At 48.5% G+C, this 24,487-nt stretch overlaps 1 protein-coding gene across 3 annotated transcripts in view; it reads left to right on the top strand.

The window, feature by feature from the left end:
• LOC140391913 (high affinity cationic amino acid transporter 1-like) overlaps window positions 1-24,487 on the top strand; it is a 115,031-nt gene that overhangs the window by 42,794 nt on the left and 47,750 nt on the right. For 2 of the 3 annotated variants that reach the window (XM_072476958.1, XM_072476956.1), the window contains exons 2-3: window positions 13,444-13,864; window positions 18,636-18,794. In XM_072476958.1, the coding sequence (XP_072333059.1) occupies window positions 13,495-13,864; window positions 18,636-18,794 (529 nt within the window). In that variant the 5' untranslated portion in view covers window positions 13,444-13,494. Of the gene's footprint in view, window positions 1-402; window positions 477-13,443; window positions 13,865-18,635; window positions 18,795-24,487 lie in introns of all 3 variants that reach the window. The other variant, XM_072476957.1, reaches the window with a different exon arrangement.

Genomic DNA, 24,487 nt, shown 5'->3' with positions numbered 1-24,487 from the left:
CTTGAGGATTAGTAAATCAACTAGGCAGCAAACTTTAAATTACTGATTTTAAACTGAAGGTGAACATTGCTGGTCTGCCACCATAAGCTCGCCATCACTATGTTCTCTGAACATTCGAGCAGTGCTTGTATTTGTCAGATGACAGGGCTAATAGTTTAAGTTGATTACTGGTTGAGCCTTGCTCTGTCCTCGGCCCCCGAGGGGCTGGTTTAGCACAGTGGGCAAAACAGCTGGCTTGTAATGCAGAGCAAGGCCAGCAGCGCGCGTTAATTCCCGTACCGGCCTCCCTGAACAGACGCTGCCGGAATATGACGACTAGGGGCTTTTCACTAATTTCATTGAAGCCTACTTGTGACAATAAGTTATTATTGTTATATTATTATTTAAAATTGTTCTTCCCAGTGTTATAGCTGCAAAATAAATTCAAGTTGTCGATGGTGTGTTTGCATCGCATTGGACGTAGCAGGACCAAGCAGGTAATGACCACTGTTAATTATCTTCTTGTGGCCATTTTGGACATTGGCTGAATTCATGATTGTATGATTGTGCCAAAACTGGCAAAACAAGTACTGTTCAGTGAAACATGTACTGAATGGGATTCACGTTTACTGTGAGCAATCTTTTGAGTGGGTAAATAAAGGTGACATCAAACAAGAGCTCCCCAAATGCTCTTCAAAAGTGGAAGATATCTGGATAAGTATAATACCTCTGTGTATCTCCTGTAGTTCCTTCTGGGAAAGAAGTATTCTGAGAATTGTAAGGTTAATGTGTAGAAGTAATGTCTGTTTCTGAAGCTTGTTGCTCTTGTCCTTATCCATTCTGAAAGTGTATCTCGCACACTAGTGGGTGTAGATTTCTCACAGTGTGCCTCAAGGCTATGGAGATAAAATCCACTTCTTTTGTTATTATTAATGGTGTCTGAGAACAGTTTAGCATAAACCTTCAATATTTTAATCTTTTCTAAATGATAACCTCACTTTTTCAGCCAATTAACTTTTTATTATTTACTTGCTGCTTTGAGGTGCATGTGAGTTAGAAAGAAATGCAGCCATCTTTGTGTGGTGGCAAATATTTATGCTAAGCAAGGTGTGGCTTTTTCATCCGAACAACACATTTAGGGGTACCTGAAAGTTTGACATGATCGATGGAATCCAGCTGTGTTCAGAATAGAAAAGCAATTTTTCTTTTTGAAGGCGTGGAACTTTTAAATATTGATCTTCAGGGAGATTTGGATGGACTCGTACAAGGAACACCAAGTTAATATGCAGGTGCAGCAAGCAATTGGGAAGGCAAATGGCATGAAGGCCTTTATTCCAAGAGCATTGGAGTATAATAATAAAGAAGTCTTGCATTAGCCATTTTGTGAGACCACACTTGGAGCACTATGTGCAGCTTTGGTGAGATGAAGAGTGAAACTAACACTCACTGCTCTCCCTTCACCTTCACATTGGCTGCTGTGCTTTCAGTTAGAACATACAGTGCAGAAGGAGGCCATTCGGCACATCGAGTCTGCACCGACCCACTTAAGCCCTCCCTTCCACCCTATCCCCGTAACTCAATAACCCCTCCTAACCTTTTTGGACACTAAGGGTAGTTTAGCATGGCCAATCCACCTAACCGGCACGTCTTTGGACTGTGGGAGGAAACCGGAGCACCCGGAGGAAACCCACGCAGACCTGGGGAGAACTCCACACAGACGGTGACCCAGTGGGGAATCGAACCTTGGACACTGGTGCTGTGAAGCCACAGTGCTAGCCACTTGCTGCCCACCAGTTGCCAAGGTTCCACTCTTTGGAATTCCTCGCTACGCAAATCCCTGTGTCTTTTCACCTTCCCTCTGTTCCTTTTGAATTCTCCTTCGAGTGCACCCAATTGACTTAGTGTTTCATCATCTCTTTCCCCCCCCCCCCCCAATCTTACCTGTTTTCCTCCTCAATTCTGTGCAGAATCTTTGAATGTTTTTTTATGTAAAAGTCACTCAATAAATGCAAGTTGTTGGCATGGTGCTGCAATTTTTTTATTTTTAAAAAAATATATATTTATTAAGATTTTTTGACAACACAATTTTTTCCCCTTACAAACAATAACCCTCCCCCCCCCCCCCCCTCCCGTAACAAAATAACACAAAATCGCACTGAGCAAGATATATACATGGCAAAATGGTATATTTACATAGCTTTATACACTGGCTCTCGCCCGTACGTGCCAGTTTCTCTCGTCCCCCCGCCCCCCCCCCCCCCCAGGGTTGCTGCTGCTGCTGACCGGCCTTCCTCTACCGCTCCGCGAGGTAGTCTAGGAACGGTTGCCACCGCCTGTAGAACCCCTGCGCAGACCCTCAAGGCAAACTTAATCCTCTCCAACTTAATGAACCCAGCCATGTCGTTTATCCAGGCCTCCAGGCTAGGGGGCTTCGCCTCCTTCCACAATAACAAGATTCTTCGCCGGGCTACTAGGGATGCAAAGGCCAGAATTCCGGCCTCTTTCGCCTCCTCTTTCGCCTCCTGCACTCCCGGCTCATCCACTACTCCGAATATTGCTAGCCCCCAGCTTGGCTTGACCCGGACTTTCACCACCTGAGATATTGCTCCCGCCACTCCTCTCCAGAACCCCTCCAGTGCCGGGCATGACCAAAACATGTGGACATGGTTTGCCGGACTCCCTGAACACCTTCCACATCTGTCCTCTGCCCCAAAGAACCTGCTCAACCTTGCCCCCGTCAAGTGCGCCCTGTGAACCACCTTAAATTGTATCAGGCTGAGCCTGGCACACGAGGAGGAGGAATTAACCCTACCTAGTGCATCAGCCCACAAACCTTCCTCGATCTCTTCCCCCAGTTCCTCCTCCCATTTACCCTTCAACTCTTCTGCTAGGGCTTCCCCCTCTTCTTTCATCTCTTGGTGTATTGCCGAAACCTTGCCCTCCCTGACCCATACACCCAAGATCACCCTGTCTTGAATTTCTTGTGGTGGGAGCAACGGGAATTCCCTGACCTATCGCCTCACAAAAGCCCTCACCTGCATATATCTAAATGCATTTCCCGGGGGTAGCTCAAACTTCTCCTCCAGTGCCCCTAGGCTCGCAAATGCCCCGTCAATGAACAGGTCCCTCATTCTTCTAATCCCCGCCCGATGCCAGCCCTGGAACCCCCCCGTCCATCTTACCCGGGACAAACCGGTGGTTACCCCTGATCGGGGACCACACAGAGGCTCCCATTGCACCCCTGTGCCGTCTCCACTGGCCCCAGATCCTTAACGTTGCCGCCACCACTGGGCTCGTGGTATACTTTGATGGCGAGAATGGCAGCGGTGCCGTCACCAACGCCCCCAAGCTCGTTCCTTTACAGGACGCCATCTCCATCCTCTTCCATGCCGCCCCCTCTCCCTCCATAACCCACTTGCGGATCATCGCCACATTTGCTGCCCAGTAGTAGCTCCCTAGGTTTGGCAGCGCCAACCTTCCTCGGTCCCTACTGTGTTCCAGGAATCCTCTCCTTACCCTCGGGGTCTTATTCGCCCACACAAACCCCATAATACTCCTACTTACTCTCTTAAAAAAGCCCTTGGTGATCACGATGGGAAAGCACTGAAACACAAACAAAAACCTCGGAAGGACCATCATTTTGACCGACTGCCCTCTACCCGCCAACGAAAGCGGCAACATGTCCCATCTTTTGAGGTCTGCCTCCATTTGGTCCACCAACCTCGTCAGAATCAATTTGTGTAGGGCCCCCCAACTCCTAGCTATCTGGATCCCCAGATACCGAAAACTCCCCGTCGTCCTCCTCAGCGGTAGGTCCCCTATCCCTCTTTCTTGGTCCCCTGCCTGTAATACAAAAAGCTCACTCTTCCCTACATTGAGCTTATAGCCCGAGAACTCCCCAAACTCCCTCAGAGTCTGCATGACCTCCACCATCCCCTCCATTGGGTCCACCACGTACAACAGCAGATCATCCGCGTATAGCGACACCCGATGCTCTTCTCCCACGCGGACCACCCCCCTCCATTTATTAGACTCCGTCAGTGCTATGGCCAAGTGCTCAATCGCCAATGCAAACAACAGGGGGCACCCCTGCCTCGTTCCTCGGTACAGCCGAAAGTACTCCGACCTCCGCCTGTTCGTCACCACACTCGCCACCGAGGCACTGTAAAGGAGCTTAACCCAGCTAATAAACCCTCCCCCGAACCCAAACCTACACAACACCTCTCAGAGGTACTCCCACTCTACTTGGTCAAAGGCCTTTTCCGCGTCCTTAGCTGCCACTATCTCTGCCTCTCCCTCCTCCGACGTCATCATTATCACGTTTAAGAGCCGCTGCACGTTAGTGTTTAATTGTCTGCCCTTTACGAATCCCGTCTGGTCCTCATGTATCACCCCTGGGACACAGTCCTCAATTCTCGTGGCCAGCACTTTTGCCAATAACTTAGCGTCCACATTGAGGAGCAAAATCGGCCTGTACGATCCACATTGCAGTGGGTCCTTGTCTCGCTTCAGAATCAAGGAAATTGTCCCCTCCGACGTTGTCGGGGGCAGGGTCCCCTCCTCTCTTGCCTCGATAAAGGTCCTCACTAGTAGCGGGGCCAATAGGTCTACATACTTTCTATAGAACTCCACCGGGAACCTGTCCAGCCCCGGGGCCTTCCCCGCCTGCATACTCCCCAGACCCTTACTCAGCTCCTCCAACCCGATTGGTGCCCCCAAACCAGCCGCCTCTTGCTCCTCCACCCTCGGGAACCGCAGTTGGTCTAGGAATCGTCTCATCCCCTCTTCCCCGCCTGGGGGCTGGGATCTGTACAGCTGTTCATAGAAGGCCTTGAATACCTTGTTTATTTTCGTTGCACTCCGAACCGTGGCTCCCCCTCCATCTTTGATTTCCCCCTATTTCCCTCACTGCCGTCCTCTTGCGGAGCTGGTGTGCCAGCATCCGACTGGCCTTTTCCCCGTACTCGTAGGTCGCCCCACTGTGCCTCCGCCTTCCCCGTGGTCAACAGGTCAAACTCCGTCTGGAGCAGTCGCCTTTCCCCAAGTAATCTCTCCTCCGGGGCCTCTGCGTATCTCCTGTCCACTCGCAAAATCTCCCCCACTAACCTCTCCCTTTCCATGCCCTCTGTCTTCTCCCTATGAGCCCTGATGGAGATTAGCTCTCCCCTGATCACCGCCTTCAACGCCTCCCATACCACCCCCACTCGCACCTCACCGTTGTCGTTGGCCTCCAAGTACGTTTCGATACACCCCCTCACCTTCCCACACACCACCTCATCGGCCAGCAGTCCCACATCCAGCCGCCACAGCGGGCGTTGGTCCCTCTCCTCTCCCAGCCCCATTTGCACTCAGTGCGGGTCATGGTCCGAAACGGCTATGGCCGAATACTCCGTCCCCATCACCCTCGGGATGAGCGCCCTGCCCAGAACAAAGAAATCTATCCGGGAGTAGGCCTTGTGCACGTGGGAAAAGAAAGAAAATTCCCTGGCCTGCGGTCTCACAAACCTCCATGGGTCCACTCCCCCCATCTGATCCATAAACCCCCTGAGCACCTTTGCCGCCGCCGGCCTCTTTCCCGTCCTTGATCTGGAGCGGTCCAGTGCTGGATCCAGCACTGTATTGAAGTCCCCTCCCATTATCAGTCCTCCTCCCTCCAGGTCCGGAATGCGCCCCAACATGCGCTTCATGAATCCAGCATCCTCCCAGTTCGGGGCGTATACATTTACCAACACCACCCACGTCCCTTGCAACCTACCACTCACCATCACATATCTCCCTCCATTATCCACTACGATAGTCTTGGCCTCAAATGACACATGCTTTCCCACCAGAATTGCCACCCCTCTATCCTTCACGTCCAGTCCCGAGTGAAATACCTGTCCTACCCATCCCCTTCTTTACCTAACCTGGTCCACCACCTTCAGGTGTGTCTCTTGGAGCATAGCCACGTCTGCCTTCAGTCCCTTCAAGTGTGCGAACACTCGAGCCCTCTTCACCGGCCCATTCAGGCCCCTCACGTTCCACGTTATCAGCCGGATTGGAGGCCCCCCCGCCCCCCGCCAGCTAGCCATCTCCTTTTCTGGGCCAGACCCATGTCCGCGTCTCGCTCACCCTCCGGTCCCCCAGCCAGGGGACCTCCGTCCTGACCACCTCTTCTGTGTCCCATTCCCTTTCAGCCAGTGCAGCAGCAACGCCCCCCCCCCCCTTGCTAGACCCCTGTCTAGCTTTTTTGCTCCCCCCATATCACTCCCGTAAGTCAGCTGCCACCTGCTGACCCCGGCTTCCCCCGCCATCCCTTTGACCCCCCCCCCCCCCCCCGTGTGGGAGTCTCCCCATCGATATACGTTCCTTCGTTCCCCTTCCCGCCTTTCTTCCCGCGCACGGGAAAAGAACCCCGCGCTTTCCAAAGCCTGCCCCACCCCCTCTGGCGCAGCTCCTGTCGCGTCCTTGTCTCTCTCCCCCAGCCCATGTAACATTTCCTGCGCGTGATTGACCCCCTATATACAAGAACCATCGTACTTTAACCCTCAAACACCCCCCACCCTCAAACCCTCAATTAGAGTCCAGCTTTTCAGTTAGTATAAAGGTCCACGCCTCTTCAGGCGTTTCGAAGTAGTGGTGTTGGCCATTATGTGTAACCCACAGTCGCGCTGGCTGCAACATTCCAAATTTCACTCCTTTCCGATGCAGCACCGCTTTGGCCCGGTTGAAACCCGCTCTCCGCTTAGCGACCTCCGTGCTCCAGTCCGGGTATATTCTGATCTCTGCATTGTCCCACTTGCTGCTCCGTTCCTTGGCCCATTTCAGGACCCTCTCTCTGTCCGTAAACCGGTGAAATCTCACCACCATCGCCCTTGGCGGCTCATTTGCCTTGGGCTTCCTCGCCAGCACTCGGTGCGCCCCTTCCAGCTCCAGCAATCCCGGGGGGTCCTCCGCGCCCATCAGCGCCCCGATCATTGTGCCCGCAGATGCCGCGGTGTCAGCCCTCTCCACTCCTTCTGGGAGACCCAGGATCCTCAGATTATTCCTCCTCGACCTGTTCTCCAGGTCTTCGAGTCTTCCCGCCCACTTTCACCGCCAGGCCCAAGAGCTCGTCCTCATTCTCACTCACTTTGTCCTAGATCTCCTGGATCTTCACCTCGTGGGCTTTCTGGGTTGCCTCCAGTCCTTCAATTATTGCCAACATAGGCGCCACCATCTCCTTGCGCAGCTCCTCGAAGCAGCGCTTGATGAATTCCTGCATTTCCTCTTTGTCCCCGGCCGCCGCCATTTTGCTTGTTTTCCCTCTCTTCTCCCGCTGCTCCAATGATACTTTTTTGGCCGTTTCGCTGCGGGTCCGGTCCATAGAAGTTAGTAGGGGACCTCTCTCCTCTCTTCCCCACGGGTTGGCTGTGGAAAAAATTCCATTGGGGCTCTTCTATCGAGCCTGAAAGTCCGTTTTCGCGGGAGCTGCCGAATCGTGCAGCTTAGCTCCGCATAGCCGCAACCGGAAGTCGATGCTGCAATTTATTGAGACCAGATCAATCCTTGCCCTCTGTTCTTTGCTTCAACCTGAATTGATGTGGCATAACTCATTTTAAATGACTGCATAGTTCATTGATTGGTGATTGACTATGTCTCCAAAGGGAATGGTGGGATTCAGATGTATGCTTTTGTTTTTCTATATAAGTATCTGATCTCTGTCTGGTTATACAGATGAGGTGTTTGCCTCAACGGGAAAGAATGGGCGTGGTCATTATTTACTGCTGAATATTCACACACCCCAATCTCTCTCCTTGTGGCCTCCTCTGATTTCCCCTTTTTCCCCAGCTGTGAGAGGAGAGGTGATCTGCCTTTATACTGCTGCATATGCAAGTTCACCATTTTGATATCCCCACTCTGCTATCAGAAAGGCTACAGTGTAGACTGGCCGTTTCTCCTCTGTTTTGGTGCAATCTGAATCTTGCTGTATCACTAGTGCAAGCTGACATCCTAATATTTCATGTCATTTTGTGTTAGTTTAGAATAAATCTTTATTAGTGTCACAAGTAGGCTTACATTAGCACTGCAATGAAAATCCCCTAGTCGCCACGCTCCGGCACCTGTTCGGGTATACTGAGGGAGAATTCAGAAAATCCAATTCGCTTAACAAGCACATCTTTTGGGACTTTGTGGGAGGAAACCGGAGCACCCGGAGGAAACCCACGCAGACACGGGGAGAATGTGCAGGCTTTGCACAGTGACCCAAGCCGGGAAACAAACACGGGTCTCTGGCGCTGTGAAGCAACAGTGCTAATCTCTCTGCTACCTAAACAGTTATTTTGTGGTAATCCTAGCAACATTCTGTATGAGGCAGGGCTGCTTGCATGTCTCAGTGAGGTAGAATGTTGTCATTAAATGGACTGTTCTGTACACCACTTCTACTGATGTGGTATTGCTGATCAATTGCTGTCTGGCTGATCAATCGATTTTTGAGCTGAATTATTCCATTAACTATGTGAAGATGGTGAATCAGCAAAAGACTATGGGCGCGATTCAACTAATTGAGAACAGCAAGTGCGTTTAGCCGCGTGTTTACCGGCACTCGCAGCTCAAACAGGTGGTTAACACAAATGGAAACCAGCCTTGAGGCTGCCTCCAACTTAAAATGCTGGTCGAGTTGCCTCCTTATTTTTTAAGTGGGCACGACCGCCGGGTTCGCTGAGTATCTTGCCGGCGCCAACGGAAGTGGCGCTGTTACCAATGGCCCCAAGCTTTCCCTCATGACCCAGATTCCATCGGAACCCAGAGAACTCCTGGATCGCTGCACCAGCCTAACACCACCGCGTTGGCTGCCCAGTAATAGAATGGCAAGTTTGGCAGCTCTATGCCCCTGCCTGTCTCCCCCTCTGAAGGACCCCACGCTGAATCCTTGGGACCTAACCTGCCCAAATAAAGTCGGAAATAAGCCGCTCGATCCTTCGGAAAATAGTCTTGGGCAGGAAAACCGAGAGACACTGAAATAAAAACAAAAATCTCTGCAAGATGTGCATCTTAACCGATTGCACCTACCGTCAAAGATAGTGGGAGATTTTCCCATCTCTGTAGTCCGCCTTAACTCTACTCACCAGGCTCATATAATTCCGCCTCCGGAGCCGCGCCCAATGCACAGCTACTTGGACCCCTAAGTATTGAAAACTAGCCCCTGCTAGCCAAAATGGCAACCCCCCCTCCAACAATCCAGCTCCCCTACCCAACACACTGACCACAAAATTATCGCTCTTCCCTATGTTCAACTTGTAACCGGAGAAGGCATTGAAGCACTGCAAAATACGAGTAATATTCCCAATAGACGACCCCAGATCATACAGCAAATCATCTGCATGTAATACCCTATGATTTCTGTTCTCCCCCCAATAACAATCCCACTCCACCCATTCAAGTCTCTCAAAACAATGGCCAACAGCCCCATCGCCAATGCAAGCAACAAGGGAAATATCGGCCATCCCTGCCTCGTACCCAATGCAACCGGCAAGACCCCAAGCTCATGGTGTTGGTACAAACACTAGCAAACCGGTCTGCATTCAGCAGCTGGACCCATGACCCAAACCTCTCCTTTACCGCAAAGAGGTACTCCCACTCCCCCTGGTCAAACACCTTCTCCGTGTCCAATGATACGATTATCTCCAATTCCTGCAGGGGTGAGCTCCACATTCAACAATCACCTCACGTTGGATGACAAACTTTAAAAAAAAAATAAAAAAATTTAGAGTACCCAATTCATTTTTTCCAATTAAGGTGCAATTTAGTGTGGCCAATCCACCTACCCTGCACATCTTTAGGTTGTGGGGGCAAAACCCATGCAAACACTGGGAGAACGTGCAAACTCCACATGGACAGTGAACCAGAGCCGGGATTGAACCTGGGACCTCGGCGCACTGAGGCAGCTATGCTAACCACTGTGCTACCATGCTGTCCTCACATTGGATGACTACTTGGTCCTTTCACAAAACCTGCCTGGTCCTCCCCCACCACCTCTGGAAGGCAAAGTTCCAGCCTTAATGCACACCTTGGCCAATAACTTGGCATCCACATGGAGATTGGGCGATATGATCTATACTCTGTGGGGTCCTTATCCTTTTTCAGGAACTGAGAGATAGATGTCTGCCCCAGCGTATCTGGAAGGGTGCCCCATGCCAAAGAGTCTCTAAATATGCCCAGCAACAATGGACCCAACTGATTGGAAACTTTCTTTTCCACCTGGCCCTGTGCCTTCCCTGCCTGCTTGTAACTCAACGCTATCTGAATCTCCTCCAGGCCAAATCCCTAACCTGAACAATTTCCCTGGCTGCCTCCTGCCACCTTAGCTGGTAAACCAAGAGACGTCTTGCCTGCCCCCGTACTCGTACACCACCCCTTTCGTCCCCCTCAATTGATGCACAGCCCTGTCCGTGGGCAGCAGGTCAAACTGCATTTGCAGTTTTTTTTCCTGCACGCCAAGAGCTCCGGGGTCGGGTCAGTTTCTGTCACTCCTCCCTCGCCTCCCTATCCACATGTGCCTTCAACGCTATGATCTCTCCCCTGATCACCGCCTTCAATGCCTCCCACAAAGTTGAGGGCGAGACCATCCCGTTATCGGTATTCCTGTATGGCCCTTGCACAACCCCAAGTCCGACAGCAGCCCTTCATCCAACTTTCACTCCCTGCCACGCTCCCAACCGACCTCCAACACCAGGTCCACCCAAAGTGGGGCATGGTCTGAAATAACCCCCGCTAAGTACTCCGCTTCTTCACCCCAGTGAGTCCGACTCCCAAAATAATCAACCCTCAAATACACCTGTGTACTGAGGGGGGAAAAAATTAGAACTCCTTCTCCCCAGGGTGCATAAACCGCCAAGAATCTGCCCCTCCCATCTCCCCCATAAATACAGACAATACCTTTGCCATCCCAACCGGGACCAACAATTGCAACCTGGAGTGAGCCAGCTTTGGGTCCAACACACAGTTCATATCACCCCCCAAAATCAGTTGGTGGTCCAGATCCGGTACTGTAGCCAGCAGCCGCCTCATGAACATTACATCATCCCAATTCTGGGCATACATGTTCACTAAGACCACCGGCTTCCCCTCTTATATGCCTGCCATCATCATCAGGCACCGTCCCCCCCCTGACCAGCTATGACCCCCTCCATCTGGAACCGGACCCTCTTGATTAAGATCCCCCCCCCCGGCCCTACTATCAAAACCCAAGTGAAACACCTGGCTCACTCAGGATTTCCGGAGCCTGGTCTGGTCCTGTACTCGCATGTAAAAACACCATGTGGCTGCCAAATTCTCTTTCGAATGAGCAAAAATCCAAACCCTCTTCAGGCCATGCATGTTCCAGGTGACTGACCTTGTCGATGCCCTTACCCCCGAGTCAGCCATTACCACCGCGATGCGTCATACCTTCATCAGCAGTTCCTAGGCCCCAGGCCCATCTAAGATGGCCACCTGCCCCATCCAATGGGTGAGATGAAGAAAATCCCCATGTCTGCTGTTAGCTCCGCCCCCCCCCCCCCTCATTTCAGCTTCCAACGAGGCAAGCTGACCTTTGTGCCTCGACAAGGCTTCCTTCAGCGCCTTGCCTTGCTCTTTCAGCCTTGACTGTCTTGCCCAGCTGCTCTCGTATCGGGCCCAAGGCATCCTAGATGGTGATTGTAAATGACTCTTTAAACTCCTTTCCTTGACTCAAATTGTGGAGATGCCGGCGTTGGACTGGGGTGAACACAGTACGAAGTCTTACAACACCAGGTTAAAGTCCAACAGGTTTGTTTCAATGTCACTAGCTTTCGGAGCGCTGCTCCTTCCTCAGGTGAATGAAGAGGTCTGTTCCAGAAACACATATATAGACAAATTCAAAGATGCCAAACAATGCTAGGAATGCGAGCATTAGCAGGTGATTAAATCTTTACAGATCCAGAGATGGGGTAACCCCAGGTTAAAGAGGTGTGAATTGTATCAAGCCAGGACAGTTGGTAGGATTTTGCAGGCCAGATGGTGGGGGATGAATGTAATGCGACATGAATCCCAGGTCCCGGTTGAGGCCGCACTCGTGTGCGGAACTTGACTATAAGTTTCTGCTCGGCGATTCTGCGTTGTCGCGGGTCCTGAAGGCCGCCTTGGAGAACGCTTACCCTGAGATCAGAGGCTGAATGCCCTTGACTGCTGAAGTGTTCCCCGACTGGAAGGGAGCATTCCTGCCTGGTGATTGTTGCGCGATGTCCGTTCATTCGTTGTCGCAGCGTCTGCATGGTCTCGCCAATGTACCACGCTTTGGGACATCCTTTCCTGCAGCGTATGAGGTAGACAACGTTGGCCGAGTCGCACGAGTATGTACCGCGTACCTGGTGGGTGGTGTTCTCACGTGTAATAGTGGTGTCCATGTCGATGATCTGGCACGTCTTGCAGAGATTGCCATGCGACAACGCAGAATCGCCGAGCAGAAACTTATAGCCAAGTTCCCCCACGAGTGCGGCCTCAACCGGGACCTGGGATTCATGTCGCATTACATTCATCCCCCACCATCTGGCCTGCGAAATCCTACCAACTGTCCTGGCTTGGTACAATTCACACCTCTTTAACCTGGGGTTACCCCATCTCTGGATCTGTAAAGATTTAATCACCTGCTAATGCTCGCATTCCAAGCATTGTTTGGCATCTTTGAATTTGTCTATATATGTGTTTCTGGAACAGACCTCTTCATTCACCTGAGGAAGGAGCAGCGCTCCGAAAGCGAGTGACATCGAAACAAACCTGTTGGACTTTAACCTGGTGTTGTAAGACTTCTTACTTGACTCAAATTGTCCATCTATCTGTCTTCCAAATTTCTCCAATTCCTGCGCCATCACCCCCGCCAGTGTTTCCAACATGATGGATACGGCTGCCTGCGCCATCGTCCCTCCCACAGATTCCTTTGTTGTGCTACCAGCCAAGTGTTTCTTTCCCGAAGCTTTTGACATTCCTCTGTCGGCTTTCCGTTCTCCACACCAACCTGCTGGGTTGGAACCAAAAATCCCCCGGAAAAACGGACAAAAAGGATCAAAATGCAAGGACCCTGGCAGGAGTCACCTCCTGTGCGAGTTGCTCTCACGTGGTCACCAGACGTCTGCCTGCTGAATATTAACTGGATTGTGAGAATGCTTTCTGAATAATGTTCACAGTAATGTAATTAGAATTGGGGGGAAAAATGACAAAAGATATTTTGGGTAGTAATGATTTAAAGATAGATCCACTGAACAATGACTTGTCACCATTTAATAACTTATGGTTGAGTCTTTAAAATATAATAATGTTATTCTATTTTATGTATGTTATTTTGTTATAAGTCTTGCCTTCTATCTTGTTGATAGATAGCAAGTATAACCGGTTTTGTTTAGAAGAATAAGCTTGTCAAAACAAAACAAACTTTTGAATAGCAAAGGAGGTTTATCTTCTTTTCATCAATTGTATTTCCTCTTCTTTCAGGTTTGTGTCCTTCAGCAAATCTGCTCTAGCAAGTAAAGCTAGTCCGGCGCGATGGATTGTAAGCCGCTTATTTATTTTGGACGCCAGCTGCTTCGCCGTAAATATGTGGACTGCACCAATGAAGATACCAGACTTGCTCGATGTTTGACGACAGTGGACTTGGTTGCCCTTGGTGTTGGCAGTACCCTGGGGGCAGGTGTCTATGTGCTGGCTGGAGCCGTAGCCCGGGAGAATTCTGGCCCCGCCATCGTTCTCTCATTCTTGATTGCTGCTTTGGCCTCTGTGCTGGCGGGCCTCTGTTATGCAGAATTTGGTGCTAGAGTCCCGAAGACAGGTTCTGCCTATCTCTACAGCTATGTAACGGTTGGGGAAATGTGGGCCTTCATCACTGGTTGGAATCTAATCCTTTCTTATGTAATTGGTAAGTGCGGTTCTATTGTAGGGAATTTACACACACCACTTGGCTTGCCAATGCAACGAGCATTGGCTTGGGGATTGCTGTGATGCCCGCTCTGGTATGGCATCGTGAAAAGTGGCAGTGAACTGTTTGGTGGGGGCTCGGAGGTGGGTTTATTGGGTAAATCAATATGGTAGTGATGTGTACAAATGAAGATTCAAGCTATGTACTTGGGATCAGTTACATCATCTTTGCCATAATAATTAATTTAAAAAAATAAAAAATTTAGTGTACCCAATTCATTTTTTTCAATTAAGGGCAATTTAGCATGGCCAATGCACCTATCCTGCACGTCTTTGGGTTGTGGGGGTGAAACCCACGCAAACATTGCTAACCCATGTGCCACCGTGCTGCCCTGTTTTAGCCATAATAACAATTTTTCTTAGCGTCACCAGTAGGCTTCCATTAACACTGCAGTGAAGTTACTGTGAAAATCCCCTAGTCACTCTGGCACCTGTTCGGGTACACAGCGGGAGAATTCAGAATGTCCAATTCACCTAACAGCAAGTCTTTCGGGACTTGTGGGAGGAAACCAGAGCCCCCGGAGGAAACCCAAGCAGACACTGAGAGAATGTGCAGACTCTGCACAGACAGTGACCCAAGCGCGAATCAAACCTGGGACCCTGGAGTTGTGAAGCAATAGTGATAACCACTGTGCTACCGTGCTGCCCCCAAGTGTAGCACACTCCCTGATAGTGGACATAAATTTCAGAAGTTTTCTGATTTTTATTTCCCACGCTGACTCATCGGGCTAACATCTGCATTTTCAGCATGCATTAATCTTTTTATCCGATAACCATTTTGCATAATCTTGGAGAACCTGCCTCTAGTCTTCCATCGCAAGATGCCCGGTGAGTGAGTGGATTGCTGCAGTGCATCTTTGTTCGAAGTTCGGAATACCATCCCATGTTTCACAAGAGAAGCTTGAGATTAGTTGAGTGGGATCACTCAGAGTTTTTAATGTATAAGTGGTCAGGATTTTTTTTATTGTGATTAATATAAACATCTGAGCTTGTGGCGAATGTAGGAATTTCAGATGTAGGAATTTGAGATATATTGTATTATATATTTGATGCACAGTACGAAGTCTTACAACACCAGGTTAAAGTCCAACAGGTTTGTTTCGATGTCACTAGCTTTCGGAGCGCTGCTCCTTCCTCAGGTAAATGAAGAGGTCTGTTCCAGAAACACATATATAGACAAATTCAAAGATGCCAAACAATGCTAGGAATGCGAGCATTAGCAGGTGATTAAATCTTTACAGATCCAGAGATGGGGTAACCCCAGGTTAAAGAGGTGTGAATTGTCTCAAGCCAGGACAGTTGGTAGGATTTTGCAGGCCAGATGGTGGGGGATGAATGTAATGTGACATGAATCCCAGGTCCCGGTTGAGGCCGCACTCATGTGTGCGGAACTTGGCTATAAGTTTCTGCTCGGCAATTCTGCGTTGTCGCGGGTCCTGAAGGCCGCCTTGGAGAACGCTTACCCGGAGATCAGAGGCTGAATGCCTTGACTGCTGAAGTGTTCCCCGACTGGAAGGGAACATTCCTGCCTGGTGATTGTTGCGCGATGTCCGTTCATTCGTTGTCGCATCGTCTGCATCGCCTCGCCAATGTACCACGCTTCGGGACATCCTTTCCTGCAGCGTATGAGGTAGACAACGTTGGCCGAGTCGCACGAGTATGTACCGCGTACCTGGTGGGTGGTGTTCTCACGTGTAATAGTGGTATCCATGTCTATGATCTGGCACGTCTTGCAGAGATTGCCATGACAGGGTTGTGTGGTGTCGTGGTCACTGTTCTGAAGACTGGGTAGTTTGCTGCAAACAATGGTTCGTTTGAGGTTGCGCGGTTGTTTGAAGGCAAGTAGTGGGGGTGTGGGGTTGACCTTGGCAAGATGTTCATCGTCATCAATGACGTGTTGAAGGCTGTGAAGAAGATGACGTAGTTTCTCCGCTCCGGGGAAGTACTGGACGACGAAGGGTATTCTGTCGGTTGTGTCCCATGTTTGTCTTCTGAGGAGGTCGGTCCGGTTTTTCGCTGTGGCGCGTTGGAACTGGCGATCGATGAGTCGAGTGCCATATCCCGTTCGTACGAGGGCATCTTTCAATGTCTGTAGATGTCTGTTACGCTCCTCCTCGTCTGAGCAGATCCTGTGTAGACGGAGCGCTTGTCCATAGGGGATGGCTTCTTTAATGTGTTTAGGGTGGAAGCTGGAGAAGTGGAGCATCATGAGGTTATCCGTGGGTTTGCGGTAAAGTGAAGTGCTGAGGTGACCGTCCTTGATGGAGACGAGTGTGTCCAAGAATGCAACTGATTTTGGAGAGTAGTCCATGGTGAGTCTGATGGTTGGATGGAACTTATTAATGTCATCGTGTAGTCGTTTCAGTGATTCTTCGCCGTGGGTCCAAAGGAAAAAAATGTCATCGATGTATCTGGTGTATAACATCGGTTGAAGGTCCTATGCGGTGAGTAGGTCCTGTTCAAACTTGTGCATGAAGATGTTGGCGTATTGGGGTGCGAATTTGGTCCCCATGGCTGTTCCGTGCGTCTGGATGAAGAACTTGTTGTCGAAGGTGAAGACGTTGTGATCCAGAATGAAGCGGATGAGTTGCAGAATTGCGTCTGGAGATTGGCAGTTGTCGGTGTTGAGTACTGAGGCTGTTGCAGCAATGTCGTCGTCATGGGGGATGCTGGTGTAGAGTGCCGAAACGTCCATTGTGACGAGTAATGTCACATTACGTTCATCCCCCACCATCTGGCCTGCAAAATCCTACCAACTGTCCTGGCTTGAGACAATTCACACCTCTTTAACCTGGGGTTACCCCATCTCTGGATCTGTAAAGATTTAATCACCTGCTAATGCTCGCATTCCTAGCATTGTTTGGCATCTTTGAATTTGTCTATATATGTGTTCCTGGAACAGACCTCTTCATTTACCTGAGGAAGGAGCAGCGCTCCGAAAGCTAGTGACATCGAAACAAACCTGTTGGACTTTAACCTGGTGTTGTAAGACTTCGTACTGTGCTCACCCCAGTCCAACGCCGGCATCTCCACATCATATTTGATGCAGTAAGGGGATAAGTCTGGGTTAGCGTGTCTGACTGCAGCAGTAGTGTTTTTAAACATCCTGGTTTGCCCGACAGCTCGGCTTTTTGGGAGCCAGAGGTGCAATTAAAGCATCGTAAAAGTTTGGGCGAATGGATTTTTGTTTATATTAAGAGGGTTCCCTGTGGTGTAGTTAATTTGGGACATTGGGCTGGATTCTCTGGCCCCCCAGCCACAGGTTTCTCGGTGGCCTGTCGTTTGCCAGCAGTGGGATCCTATATTCCCGCTGCTTTGTCAATTGGATTTCCTATTGACACCATCCCACAGTCACCAGGAAACCTGCGGGCAGGGCTGTGCTGCCTGCGGGAAAAGTGAATCGCAATGGCAGGAGAATTCCAGCCGTTCGTGTTCCATTTAGTAAGATGACGTAGATAATGGGAGGAGCCAAGGGCTGAAGCAGTCAGGTTTTGGGGTTTGAGAGTCGGTCTGTGGGTGAGGGGCAAGCTGAGAAGCAGTTTCTGAAGAAATACAGCCAGAGATTCTACATTGTCCTGACACGGTTCAGGTCTATCTGTTCAAGCAACTTCGACCCTTCAGTCCAGCAAGTATTCCTGAATGCTCACTGTATTTAAAAGTGGATTGGGATCTGAGAGTTTTCTTGTTTGAGTAAAAATAAAGGTAGCAGTTAAGGGTTATTGTACCATTGTATTGATTAGCATTGTTTACGGGCTAAATGCAAGCTGTTTCTTGTGTGATGTTAAAGATATTTTAATACTGTGTTAGTAATAAATTTTGTTTTCATATGCTATATCCCTATTTTGCGTGAATCACTCCTGGAGCAAGGTGTCCTTTCCTTACAGTCTTACAACATTTTAAAAAAATGGTTTTTTTCCAGTATCCTAACCATTGTTGGGGTCTGGTCCGGGATCATAATAAATTACACAGACTGATTTGCCATAATCTAGTCAGCATTGTTTTAGGTCAAAGCCTGCACAAAATATGTTTTTCCAAGCTTTAATGATTCCCCTTCTCATCTGACTATTGTGCAATGCAATTAGTGTTTCCTCCCACAGTCCAAAGATGTGCAGGTTGGGTGGATTGGCCATGCTAAATTTCCCCTTAGTGCCCAAAGGTTGCCTAAATTGCCCTAAGGGTAGGCTGGGTTATGGGGTTACAGGGATGGTATGGGGGAGTGGGCCTAAATAAGGTGCTCTTTCAGAAGGTTGGTGTATGCTCGATGGGTCAAATGGCAGCCTCCTGCACTGTAGGGTTTCGATGATTCTAGTTTTGCATTCAAATGGTGTCATTTAACATGTTCAAATAATGATTTTGGCGCTAATTCAGTCTCCTTATTGCTGGTTCTAGTCTAATGCTACAAAATGTTCCATTCATAAATTTTGCAATAAGCAGAGTTGTTAGAAAAATTATCATCTGAACAGGATTTCATGAGTCAACTTATTTGAAGTGCAAAATACTTTCCCTGAAATCTTATTTACATGATTTGAATTTTGGCTTCAGATTGAAGAATGCAAATAGGATTGTTGAACTATACTATACACCGTGTGCAACTTGAGTATCTGAACCTGCTAACACTTGGTCCTTTTGCTAAGTGTCTATTTCTATTCCAGTGCTGTTCATTCAAATTTCTAAACTGATGTTTGGCAGTGTTTTTTTCTCTCTCTCTTCAGGAACCTCGAGCGTTGCAAGAGCATGGAGTGCTACGTTTGACGAACTCATTGGGAAACACATCGAAGTGTTCTGTCGTCGGTATATGGCAATGAATGCTCCTGGCGTATTGGCAGAATATCCTGATGTCTTTGCCGTATTTATAATCTTACTGCTGACAGGCACGTACTCTTTCACAACACAACTTTACAAACCTGTTTTTAGATTGATTTAGCTGAGTTAACTGGAGCAACTGAATTACAGTAACCATGGCAATGTGGTTTGAGCTTCAATTAGTGCAACGACAAAAGATACTCTGGCTCAAGAACGGTTCTGATTTATGCTGTTTCACTAAATTCAAACTTTATTGACAGGATGGCACATGACTCCCTGGATCCCCAGCGACACATTTAGGGGTACCTCAATGATGTGCTGGGGAATCTTTTTGAGGAGTTTCCCATATATGGGTTTGCCAACAATTGCCCAGCAGGCTACCTCCCTCTGGACAATTGCGTTGGGCTGGGAACCATCCAACAGAAGCGATTTAAATTGCTAACTTCGGATGGGTCTGCCAATTTTACCCTGGTAGTTACTCTGAAAGAATTGGGAGGAAAAATAATCGCTTCTAACTCCGGAATAACTATTTAAACACCCAGACCGAGGTTCATGCGTGCGCACACAACGTCCCACGGGGCCCATCACACCGGCCTAACCGCCCCCACCCACCCTCTGGTCCGCATTGGCCTGAACCACTTATCTGCTGCCTTCAAATTGTCCCTTCAAACATCCCGTTTACAATAGCCAGTGCTGTAAAAAGGGAGCGTGTCTTATCTCTCTGCGCCCCAGTTACTCCATGCCAAAGCAACCGTGGGCACCGCTTTGCTGCTCCTGTCTCACCCGGCCTGAGTAAATTTGGACAAGACGGGCTTTGGAATTAAAGAGGGTAAATTAACATCATGGGGGTTACCATTGATCAGAAACTGAACTGGACTAGCCATATTAATACATTGGCTATCAGAGCAGGTCAAAGATTAGGAATCGTATAGCAAGTAGTCCCAAGGCCTGTCCACCAATCAAGGCACAATCCAAGAGTGTAATGGAATACTCTCCACTTGTCTGAAATGAGTGCAGCTCCAACAACACTCCCAAAGCTCAACACCATCCAGAACAAAGCAGCCCGCTTAATTGCTCTCCCTTCCACAAACGTTTAAACTCTCCACCAGCGACTAACGGTGGCAGTTGTGTGTACCATCTACAAGATGCACTGTCGGAACTCGTCATGGTTCCTTAGGCAGCACCTTCCAAACCCACGGCCACTACCATCTAGCAGGACAATAGCGGCAGATACCTGGAAATCCCACCACCTGGAGGTTCCCCTCCAAGTCACACACCACCCTGACTTGGAAACATATCGCCGTTTCTTCACTGTCGCCGGGGCAACATCTTGGAACTCCCTCCCTTCCTGACAGCATTGTGGGTGCACCCTACACCTCCGGGACTGAAGCTGTTCAAGAAGACAACTCACCACCGTCTTCTGAAGGGCAACCAGAGATGCAACAAATGCTGCGCTAACCAGCGACGCCCACTTCCCATAAATGAATTTTTAAAAAATTCCAGAGTGGAGATCTGAGACTGAGATTGTCACTCTGAGGAAGTTACAGGCTTTTCTGTTCTTAGTGTTGTGGAAGGAGCAGTGAGGTGGGAGCAGGAGCCGGGTCAAAATAGAAGGTTTAGTTTTCTGTTTGGGATATCTCCGTCATGTTATTTGATAACTTGCACTATTCTTTTTATTGGTTTGAGCCTATCTTCTTTTATCTGAGTAACTCTTACTGCAAAGCTTAAACAAAATTATGAGGGGCAAATATGTAGATACATTTTTAACAACATGTATATTTTTTGTTTTTTTCAGTGTTTGGGATTTATTAAAATAGGCACTGGTCTCAATAATCTACTCCAAGGATTCCAGTTTAATCTGAAATTGGAGTCTGACTGTTAATCTGTTGCATCAATGATTCCTTATTTTGGCACCCAAAACTCTAGGGCTGCAACATCAGCAAGTTGACCAGGATTCGATCTATTGTTCCTCCGGGGAAATGTGGCTGCCTCAACTGCACAGGGCAGCGTGGGAGCCTGTGCTATCACAGGCACATCTTGGCTCCTCACCAGCCCCATGTTGCTGAGAGCTCTCACTGACGAGGTGCTGCTGAAAAGAATACCTAATCACACTGGCCCTTGGAGAAAAGACGCCTGTACCTCGTGCAATACTAAAAACAAAAACTTACCTCCCTTTTCATTGATCTGGGCTGTTTTCCTAGCCTGGATCCTCCATGGTGACCTTCTTGTACCCAGCTGGATGTTGGTTTGTGTCACCTCACCGGATGCACCATACCTCTAGCCTCACACGGGACCTCGCTACGTATTTGCTAGAGCGGTTGGGAAGGGTTTAAACTAAAATGCCAGCGGGATAGGAACCTATGCAAGGAGTCAGAGAAAGAGGGAGCAAGGACAAATGCAAAAGGTAGAAAAGTGAATTAGAAAAGTGATGGGTGGAGAAACCAAGGACAAAATTCAAACAGGGCAGTTAAGAAAAATATTGGGAGCAAGACGAGCATTGTGAAAAAGGCAAACTTAAAAGCTCTTGTGCCTTAATGCACGGAGCATTTACAATAAAGTGGATGAACTAATCGCGCAGATAATTATTAACGGGGCTGTTTAGCACAGGGCTAAATTGTTGGCTTTGAAAGCAAACCAAGGCAGGCCAGCAGCATGGCTCAATTCCCGTAACAGCCTCCCCGAACAGGCGCCGGAATGTGGCGACTAGGGGCTTTTCACAGTAACTTCATTGAAGCCTACTTGTGACAATAAGCGATTTTCATTCATTCATTTCAGATAGATATAAATGGGTATGATATAATTGGGATTACGGAGACATTGCTGCAGGGTGAACAGGGATGGGAACTGAATGTCCAAGGGTTCTCAGTATTTAGGAAGGACAGACATAAAAGAAAAGGTGGTGGCGTGGCACTGCTGGTTAAAGAGGAAATTAACAGAAAGGATATTAGCCCTGACAATGTGGAATCTGTATGGGTAGAGTTGATAAATACCAAGGGACAAAAAACATTAGTGGATGTCATAAATAGACCCCAAACTGCACTGGTGAGGTTGGGAATGGCATTAAACAAGAAATTAGAGATGCATGTAATCAGGGACTATCGGTGATCATGGGTGATTTTAATCTTCACATAGATTGGGCAAATCAAATTAGCCACAATGCCGTAGAGGAGGAATTCTGGAGTGCATACGGATAGTTTTCTTGACCAATATGTGGAGGAACCAACTAGAGAGCAGGCCACCTTAGACGGTACTGTGTAATGAGAAGGGAATCATTGCCAATCTGGCTGTACGAGACCCCTTTGTGATGAGCGACCATAACATGATGGAATTGTTTATCAAGATGGAGATGTGTGAAGAAAAAGAGATTGGTAAAGAGAAATGTACGCTCACTACAGACAGAAACAGGGGAATGCATAATAAGGGACAAAGAAATGGCTGAGCAATTAAATACGTACTTTGACTTCACAAATGAGAACACAAATCAGATCCCAGAAATGCTGGAGAATGAAAGGTTTAGTGAGAGGGAAGAACTGAAGGAGATCAACATTAGTAGAGAAATGATGCTGGGAAAACTGATGGAATTGAAGGCGGATAAATCCCCAGGACCTGAGATCTGCATCCCAGAGTGCTTAAGGAGGTAGCTCTGGAAATAGTGGGATTCAATAGACTCTGGAACTGCCCCTGCAGATTGGAGGGCAGCTCACGTCACTCCGATATTCAAAAAGGGAGGTAGCAAGAAAGCAGGGAATTATAGACCAGTAAGCCTAACATCAGTAGTGCAGAAAATGCTTGAATCCATGATCAAGGACTTTATAGCGGAACATTTAGAAAGCAGTGGCAGGATCAGTCAGAGTCAGCATGGATTTATGAAGGGGAAATCATGCTTGACAAATCTGTTGGAATTCTTTGAAGATGTAACCAGTACAGTCGACAAGGAGGAGACAGTCGATATGCTATATTTGGACTTTCAGAAGGCGTTTGACAAATCCCGCATAAGAGATTATTGTGCAAAATCAAAGCGCATGGGATTGGGGGAAATGTATTGAGGTGGATAGAAAACTGGTTGGCAGAGAGGAAACAAAGAGTAGGGATTAATGGGTCCTTTTCAAATTGTCAGGCAGTAACCAGTGGGGTACCACAGGGATTGGTGCTGGGACCCCAGCTATTCACAATATATATTAATGATTTGGATGAGGGAATAAAATGTAACATCTCAATGTTTGCAGATGATACCAAATTAGGTGGGGGGGGGGGGGGGGTGAATTGTGACGAGGATGCAGGGATCCTACAGCAAGATCTGGACAGGTTGGGCGAGTGGGCAAACCAATGGCAGATGCAGTATCATTTGGATAAGTGTGAGGTTATTCATTTTGGAAGCAAAAACAGGAAGGCAGATTCCTACCTGAATTACAACCTGAATGGTTGTAAATTGGGAGAGGGGAGTGTGTAGTGGGACCTGGGTGTCCTTGTGCACCATTCGCTGAAGGTAAGCATGCAGGTGCAGCAGGCGGTTAAGAAGGCTAATGGTATGTTGGCCTTCATTGCAAGAGGTTTTGAGTATAGAAGCAGGGATGTGTTGCTGCAATTGTACAGTGCCTTGGTGAGGCCACACTTGGAGTATTGTGTGTAGTTTTGGTCTCCTCTGATGAAGGATGTTCTTGCTCTTGAGGGAGTGCAGCAAAGGTTTACCAGACTGATTCCAGGGATGGCAGGACTGTCATATGAGGAGAGATTGACTAGGTTGGGATTGTTCTCGCTGGAGTTCAGAAGAATGAGGGGGATCTCATAGAGACTTATAAAATTAGAACAGGACTAGACAGGGTAGATGCAGGGAAGATGTTACCAATGATGTGTGTGTCCAGCACCAGGGGTCACAGCCTGAGGATTCAGGGTAAACCATTTCGGACAGAGATAAGGAGACACTTCTTCACCCAGAGTGGTGAGCCTGTGGAATTCATTACCACAGGAAGTAGTTGATGCTAAAACATTGAATATATTCAAGAGACGGCTGGATATAGCACTTGGGGAGAATGGGATCAAAGGCTATGGGGAGAAAGCAGGATTAGGCTATTGAGTTGGATGATCAGCCATGATCGTGATGAATGGTGGAGCAGTCTTGAAGGGCCAAAAGGCCTCCTCCTGCTCCTATCTTCTATGTATCTACATGTGTAAGGGATAAATCACCGCCTAGGGTCTGGTGGAGTTATGGTGGGAATCTGCCAGGACAGTTGAGTAAATTTAACCTCTTGGGAGACCAGAATCTGCAGAAAATTTAATCTAGTGGAATTTGCAGTGGCACATAGGAGTTGAGAATCTTTTGCTCATCTAATGCAGGGTATGATAGGACCTCCTTGTTTAATTTTGGATTCAGAATAGGGATTATGAGCCGGAACTCGTCCACGTATGTGAACAAGCTAGATTGGCAACATTCATTTGTGATCTATTTTGACCACGTTCCAGACTGCTAGAGGTGGAGAACTAAACAGTTTAAGTCATCCAACGAACTTTTCAATGTAAAGTAAAATAAGCGACAGTAAAACACAATGGGGCTGGATTTCACAGGCCGCTGGTCGGTGGGAAAGCTGGTACAGGGACCTGTAAAATAGGATGCCTTGCATTGGTGGTGTACCCGCTATCTGCCTATGATCTTTCTGCCCCGTTACAAGTTGGGGTGGGTGGGGTCAAATGGGCTGCCTTCCCATGTCCAAATGAGGCCCTTAAATGGGTAATTAATAGCCACTGCTCGGATTTAACAGACAGC

The sequence above is a fragment of the Scyliorhinus torazame genome, chromosome 15 (genome assembly GCF_047496885.1).
Source record: "Scyliorhinus torazame isolate Kashiwa2021f chromosome 15, sScyTor2.1, whole genome shotgun sequence".
Classification (NCBI taxonomy): domain Eukaryota; kingdom Metazoa; phylum Chordata; class Chondrichthyes; order Carcharhiniformes; family Scyliorhinidae; genus Scyliorhinus; species Scyliorhinus torazame.
Note: the sequence above shows the minus strand (reverse complement) of the source record. Positions and strands in the feature narration are given on the sequence as shown.